This window comes from Mus pahari, chromosome 2 (genome assembly GCF_900095145.1).
Source record: "Mus pahari chromosome 2, PAHARI_EIJ_v1.1, whole genome shotgun sequence".
In the NCBI taxonomy this organism is placed as follows: domain Eukaryota; kingdom Metazoa; phylum Chordata; class Mammalia; order Rodentia; family Muridae; genus Mus; species Mus pahari.
Window position 1 is genome coordinate 59,909,377 of NC_034591.1, and position 7,795 is coordinate 59,917,171.

Sequence of the window (7,795 nt, forward strand, 5' to 3'; positions counted from 1 at the left end):
AATCAGTAGAGTAATTTCATGAGTGTTTCAAAATATATGCCATGAGGTGGGCAATCTAATGGTCTGCTTTTGCACAGATCACCCTATGGGATCCTACCACTGCAGCACAGGGACATGTTAACTCTAAACAGAATTTGCATATGGCAGTAAAACCAACAGTAAATCAAAACTAGTTTGACATGTGGAGCCACCTACAGGGTTGCAGCCCCCTTCAGGTCCTTGGGTACTTTCTCTAGCTCCTCCATTGGGGACCCTGTGTTCCATCCAATAGCTGACTGTGAGCATCCACTTNNGTGTTTGCCAGGCACTGGCATNGCCTCACAAGAGNCNGCNATATCAGGGNCCCTTCAGCAGAATCTTGCTGGCATGAGCATTAGTATCTAGGTTTGGTGNCTGATGATGGGATGGATTCCCNGATGGGGTAGTCTCTGGATAGTCCATCCTTTCATCTTAGCTCTAAATTTTGTCTCTGTACCTATATCCTTTCATGAGTATTTTGTTCCTTATTCTAAGGAGGAATGAAGTATCCACACGATGGTCATCTTTCTTGGTTTTCTTGTGTTTTGCATAATGTATCTTGGGTATTCTAAGTTTCTGGCTAGCTCCCTATTTTTGCCTTCCATGCGTAGCTGCCAAGATTTCAAGCCTGCCTGCCCTTCCTTCAGGTAGTAGTACCCTTTTCTTTGAATTTAAATAACTGTCTCAAGTTTTCTCACTTTTTTTTTATGAGTCAGCCCTGAGCCCACAGCAATACCATGGATTATTCCATATATCACAGGGTGTAAAATATATTTCACATTCCATTCCATTTCTTTCCAGGATCTGATAGCTACTGATTAATAGTGATGCTTTGGACTCAAAAATTGTTTGATGAAGGGAAAATGATAAATTCAAAGGTTTGTTGTGAACATTGTACATGATAGCAGAACCCAGAACAACGTAGTAGCAGCCCAATTCTTCACATCATAATGTGGTGTGGACAAGGTCACAAGTAAGTCATAGGCTCCCAGGGTGATGCACTCCAGACTTTGGAGAGTTTATTTGAGTTTAGGGACCTTGTAAGCTCCTCAGTCAATGGCAGAGACAATGAGATGTGGAGGGAAAATCAGGGCATCATGTCATCTTCTCCTTAGTGGTTTTCTCAATCCATGGTACATATGAGTAAATGTTGGTGTAGATGCCAACGTCTCCTCCCATGAAGTGTCCAACTTCAATTCCCTGGAGCTTGTTTTTACAAATGACAGTAGCTACAGCAACCTCCTGCCAGAGATGGGAGAAGGAGTGAGGGAGAGAGAAAATTAAAAAACTCAAGCCATGCTTGTTTTCACAGCTTTTTTTTTTTTTGCAATTATGGGAATGAACATCAGCAAGATGTTATTAACCAGGGATATATGATGCTCTTTAATAACTAAAAATCCTTTATAGGAAGCTTATGACTGAAAAGACACAGGTGTCACTGCAACAACCTTATCAAAGTCTCAAGTTACTTGGAAATTAAAATGTATTATGATTAAATAGTCAACTAGACACATACAAATAAATGAAATTTGAACATAGACAAAAAGATTACCCCAAAAATTCGGTTGAATACTTTCACAAATCTGACACATAAGGAGTTTCTGTGGCTGCTTCCTTGTTGAGTTTTTTGGCAGTCTTTGTCAGTCATCACCGGAGCTTCCAGGTTCTGCCTTAAGTCAGGGTGTCTGCCTGAGGGGAACAACATCTGGATCATCTCACAGCTGTGGCTTATCCCTAATCCTCACCTCCCATACTTCGATGGATAGTATTTTGTGTGTGCATAAAACATTAGAAAGGTGAGAAAGGAAAACAACCCCCCCCCAAAGTTTTGTGTTAGAGTTCACCCTACAGATTATCCTCATTTCACAAATGAAGTGCCAGGTACACATAGTTTCATTTTACCAATGTGAAATAGACTTGTGTGCTTTGGAATGCAATTTTCCTTCTACTCTGTATCTATAAATGTTCAGATTCGGGTTCTCCAAAAATGTCCCTTACATGTGAAATGAACATGTACAGGGAGTATTACCACCACTTCCTTAATGTAAATGGTGTCTGTGACTATAAGGGATGTCCTCCATGCAGTCAGATGGCTCATGGGATCCAGCTGCTGGAGTTCTGCAGAGGCCAGTGAAGGTTCTCTTGACCCCATGACAGCAGAGGAGCACTGGAATTCTAGACAGCTCTCTCTTAGACCACTCTTGTAGCTCTGCACTTTAGCCATTTTCTACTCCATCCCACCTTAATGAGGACATGGTTGTTCCTCATTAAGGGTGAAGCTGATGGCTTTACTTGCTGTGGAAAGTGGGCTTACCATTGTTTTCTTGACTCCAGTCCAAACCTGAAAGTGTACAGACAGTGCCTGGCCGGACGTTAGTGGTGGCTATGGGAAGGACCTGGACTTTGTGGTTGAAGGTGGCAGGCTTAGCTAGTTTAATAAGCATGAGGTCATCCTGTGGGGCTGTGTGGCTGTAGTTCCAGTAGCGGATAATCTGGATGGGATAAATTGTCTGCTCTGTCCCATCTCTGACTCTGCTCTTGAAATTTCCCAACATCACCCTCAGATTTCTGGAGGAAGAAGGGATAGGAAGAAACCACTGTTACTATCACCACTACACCCCAACCCATTACACCCCTACCCATTGCCACCACCACCACCACATCATCATCATCATGACTCACTATCATCACTATCCCTCACCTCCATCATATCATCACTTACCACCATCATCATCACTCATCAGCATCATCATTACTCATCATCAGCACTCACCATCATTACTTTATCAGCATCACCATCATCATCACCATCACCATCACCATTTTGAATATTAGATGATACACTGTGCAAGATACTGCGACAAGAACTGTATCTGTGCTATCTTTTTACTTATAATAAGTTTGTGCAGTAGATCTTATGTTAATTTTCATTTTACAGATGAAGTGCTGGACACACACACAGTAGTGATTTTTTGCAGTTAGAGTAAACAGTGGAGTTGTTATCTACTGTTTATGAATATAGTACATTGGAGAGGAAAATAATGTAAAAGTAAAAGTTAGTATTCTACCCTCTTTGGGTCTCATTTATCCAAGTGGGTAATTTCCATTCTAGTGGATATATAAGTATAAAATGACCAGAGTGTTGGATAACAAGCCCACCAACAACTCCCCTTCCCCTCCTTCCTTTTTAATTTGGAAGATGATGTGGTTTAAATCAATGAGCTTTCTTTTCTGGCTTCTAATCAATAGGAAGTTCAAGAAAGTATTTGGAGGAAGAAGAGTGATGATGGAGTATTTATCTTCCCAGACCTTTTCCAGGAGGTATTGCCACAGATTTTTAAAAATGTCTTTTGGAAAAAGTCACAGTTCCTATCACTTAGCATCTTCATTCAGTGATTGCTCCTATTCTATTAAAACTGTTCTTTTAACCAGTAACCCCCCTAGAGTTGTGTCTCTAGTTGCATATGTAGCAGAGGATGGCCTAGTCAGCCATCAATGGGAGGAGAGGCCCTTGGTATTGCGAAGATCATATGCCCCAGTACAGGGGAATGCCAGGGCCAGGAAGTGGGAGTGGGTGGTTTAGGGAGCAGTGTGGGGGAGGTTATAGGGGACATTCAGGATAGCATTTGAAATGTAAATGAAGAAAATATCTAATAAAAATACCTTAATAAAAGAAAACCCATTCTTTTCTCTTAGGATAAGGACAGTCATTGTATTTGCTCAATATTTCTCTGGTGGGACATGGAACTATCTCATACTGTTAGTTTCTCTAAAGAACATATCTTTTCGATTTACTCAGCTTATGAATTTGAGTCACCTGCTGAAACCCTAATTGATCAGATGTAATCACATTTCCAGGGAGGGGGGAAACCTTGAAAAGCTGATGGGGCAGCAGGGGAGGTATAGTCCAAAACAGTCTTTCAACAGCAGCACACACACACACACACACACACACACACACACACACACACACACATATATATATATATGTTCCTGATTGTGAAAATCTAAAATACCTTCAGACATTTCTAAACATATCATGGGGGAAAGTTGTCTCCAGTTGAGAATCACTGATCTAGGATGAGGAGAACCTACTTGGGGAGGAGATGCTCAATACTCACGGTAAATAGCAGTGAGATGGGGCCAGCACCCAGCTAGCCTTGATGAGGACACCCACACAGGGGTTGAAGTTAGACTTGAGGTATGCTAAATAAGGAGCATGGTCCTCTTTCTGAACAGATGAGTGAGTGAATAAAGCTGTTCCTGAGAAAACAATATCACATAAATAACGGAGTAAATGAGACATTCTCATCTTCCCAGCAGAAAAGGAGTATGAATAATTTTAAAGGAGTAATCAATTGTCTGGGGAAGTATTTTTTCCTTTAATAAAGATGCAAATTAAAACAACATACTTTAAGACAAAATAATGGCAATATTGGCAATATTCATTGTAAGAAAAGGTATATATGATATAGTTTCTGCTTATAAATTGATTTTATTTTCTTGGAAAGCAATTTAAAAATGGGCATCAAAGCAAGATTCTGCTGAAGGGACCCTGATATAGCGGCCTCTTGTGAGGCTATGCCAGTGCCTTACAAATACAGAAGTGGATGCTCACAGTCAGCTATTGGATGGAACACAGGGCCCCCAGTGGAGGAGCTAGAGAAAGTACCCAAGGAGCTGAAGGGGGATGAAACCCTATAGGTGGAACAACAATATGAACTAACCAGTACCCCCTGAGCTCATGTCTCTAGCTGCATATGTAGCAGAAGATAACCTAGTTGGCCATCATTGGGAAGAGAGGCCCCTTGGTCTTGCAAACTTTATATGACCCAGCACAGGGGAAGGCCAGGGCCAAGAAGTGGGAGTGGGTGGGTAGGGGAGTAGGGGCAGGGGGAGGGTATAGGGAACTTTCAGGATAGCATTTGAAATGTAAATAAAGAAAATATCTAATAAAAAAAAGAAGTGGGCATCAAGAGCTATAACTAGTTCATAATTGTGGTTTGAGAATTCCAAAAATAGGAATCCATTTTAAAGACATAACTAGATGTAGGCAAAGATGATTAATAAATGTGTTCATTTTTAGTAATACATAATAGTTGTTAAACATTGAAAGCATAAATATCTAATATGTAATATTAGACATTGAAATAAAAAACACACAAGCAAATAGAAGACATCAAAAATAGTATTAGGGACACTTGATTTAAAAATTTCAAAAACTAAAAAAAAAGCAGTGGAGTGTAAGAGAGGTAGGCTGAGTCTAGGGCTGTCTTCTATGCTCTTACTGGTACTTTTGCCAACTCGCCCACATCTGGGCCTATGCCTAACCTCTGTGCAACCATACATAAAAACTTCAAAGCAGGGAAGATAGATTATTAATAAAGGCAAAAGATTTTGAGCTCTATATTAGGTGCTGGGTTAGTTAGATTTCCCAAAGTCAACCCAGCTAGTATGTGACATGTGGTGGTGGAGAATTCTTCAATACCAACTACATGGAAGCAGAGACTGAAGAAGTAGAAACCATCAAATTAAGTCACTTGTTCCAACCTTTACCACTTCCTGCATTCCAAGTTATGGTACAGAGGAGAAACCAGAAGTCGAACTGGGCCTTCTGTTCATTGATCCCATTAGGACCTTCCCAGAAGGCAATGAGGCTAATATTTCACAATCACCAGGGGGAACCATCATTGTTGAGGGTTCTCCAGGGCCGGTATATACCATAATCTATCCAGGAGCTCAATACTTAGGGTATACTGTTTGCGTTCAGCCCTTGGATGGGGTCTAAGTGAGGAGACTCAGATTCTACTCATATCAGCAGATATGCGTAGATCTGCAACCCGCCAACCCACTCATTTCACCTCGCTGTGTTCTACATTAACCCACACTGTAATGAGCAGAGGACTAAGTCTTAAATACATACCAGCTAGGATGGTGAGATAGATAATCAGTTTCATGATGGTCCAGCTCTTTCCTTGTGAGGTGTAGAAAGAACAGCAGAGGCCGGAATCTTCTGCTCACTTGTCTCCTGGGGGATGGCTACCAGAGCCAGCAGGTTTGGCTAGGTAAGGGCTCTGGGCAAAATCAGCAGGTGGAGAAAAGTCCAGATAGGAAGACAGAAACAGGAGGGTATGCTTCTATTGGGACTTTTTAAGCAAAGGGAGAGAAGCTTGATTTGATGAACCTCTCAGTCCAAGTCATCCTATATGCTCCTTTCCTATAAGCTCCACGAACTATATGGCTAGTTCAACTGTTTGGAAAGAGGAGCTGCAGGCTCCAGACTTACCTTGTCTTCAGAGTTTGAGTACAGAGCTGCGAGGAACAGGATTCTCTACCTTGGCTCAGGGAGAGCATGCCCTTAATGGTTTGCTCTGAACCTCCTAATGGTCACTTCATGCACCCCTTAGCCCCTCCCATCTTTGTTACATCTGTCACTGTTTCATCACTCGGATATCATCACCAGCTGGGCCTCTTTTGGTCCTGATCAGCATCACTGAGCTGAGGATATGAAATGAAAGCTCACATGGAACAGTTAATTACCTTTGACAGTTAGAAAACGGTGTGCATTCTAGATGACATTAAATCTAAGATTTAATGTGTTGACGACAATTCAGAAAACAGGCCCCTTTAAGTGACTTTTACATAATGAAGTAATGAATGATTTTTCCAGCTAACTACATGACCAAAGTCAATATTTGATGTTAGGGAGAATATACTCTCAAGAAAAAAAAAAGAGCATCAACCTCAAAAGCTTGCATTCCCTGAACACGAAATGAATTCCAGTCACAGAGCCAAGTATTCTTTCCCTATGTGAGTGCCTGAGTTCCTACCCTGTGCCTTTTGCTCCTCTCCTCTCTGCTTTATTTTTTCTTAATTGGAAAATATTTTCATAAATATATGTTGATCATGTTTTTCTTCTTCCCTTATTCCTCCCAGATCCTATCTACTCCCTACCCACCCAACTTCAAAAGCAAAAGACTAATAAGACCAAAGAAAGGCCTAAACAAACAAAACAAAGCCAAAAGGTCTACAAAGGTTTTCTGTTGGCCAATTACTCCTGAGCATAGGGCCTACCCTGAAGTGTGATTAATACACCCAGTAAGGCTTCATTGGAGAAAACTTTATTTTTCCCCCAGTGGTTATCAATTGCACATAGCTCCTTGGTTAGAAGTGGGAACCCATCTCTGGGACCCTGACAGGCCTTGTGCTGCTGTAGTCTCTTGAGTTCATATGTACATAAATCCTATTGTCTTTGGAAGATGCTGTTTCCTTGGGGTCATTAATCCTTTACGGGTCTCCCAATCTTTTCACGTTCTTTTTTGCAGGCTTCCTGAGATTTAGGGAGAGAGAATTGTTGAAAACATCCATCCAATTTAGGACTGAGGACTTCAAGGTCTCTCAGTCTGTGCACATTGTTTTGTTGTGAAGTTCTCTGCTCCCATCTACTGCAAGAAGCAGCTTCTTGGAAAGGAGCTGAGCAAGATGCTGCTCTGCATTCCAGCCTGGTGTGGCCATGGGAAGGCCCTGGCGGAAAATGTTTCCTGGGATTGGCAGCTGATACAAAGGAAAGAAGATAGGCTAGAAGGCAGCCCTCTCACTATTTATGCATCAGGGTCTTTCTGTATGTCCCAGGGTGGACTCACAGGGGTGTTTTGTGTGTGTGTGTGTGTGTGTGTGTGTGTGTGTGTGTGTGTGTGTGTATGTGTCTAATTCCCAAATGCCAACACCTCAGTCTGACCCAGAGTTCAGTTCTTCACTGATTATATGTTTCCCTTTT

At 41.6% G+C, this 7,795-nt stretch overlaps 1 protein-coding gene across 1 annotated transcript; it reads right to left on the reverse strand.

Moving 5' to 3' along the window:
- Positions 1 to 1,015: 1,015 nt before the first annotated feature.
- Positions 1,016 to 6,414, reverse strand: Prss37 (serine protease 37). The gene is made up of 6 exons (XM_021191669.1): positions 6,305 to 6,414; positions 5,942 to 6,092; positions 4,140 to 4,281; positions 2,333 to 2,586; positions 1,571 to 1,707; positions 1,016 to 1,260 (listed from the first exon to the last, which is right to left on the reverse strand). Exons 2-6 carry the CDS (start codon positions 5,973 to 5,975, stop codon positions 1,114 to 1,116), a joined length of 714 nt encoding a protein of 237 aa, XP_021047328.1. The 5' UTR covers positions 5,976 to 6,092; positions 6,305 to 6,414; the 3' UTR covers positions 1,016 to 1,113.
- Between the last annotated feature and the right edge of the window lie 1,381 nt (positions 6,415 to 7,795).

Coding starts and splice junctions, on each gene's coding strand:
- Prss37 (XM_021191669.1), bottom strand. CDS start 5,975: ATGAAACTGATTATCTATCTCACCATCCTAGCTG. Junction 2,587..4,139: donor CCATCTCACTGCTATTTACC/GTGAGTATTGAG, acceptor TTCTTCCTCCAG/AAATCTGAGGGTGATGTTGG. Junction 1,261..1,570: donor TATTCAACCGAATTTTTGGG/GTAATCTTTTTG, acceptor CATCTCTGGCAG/GAGGTTGCTGTAGCTACTGT.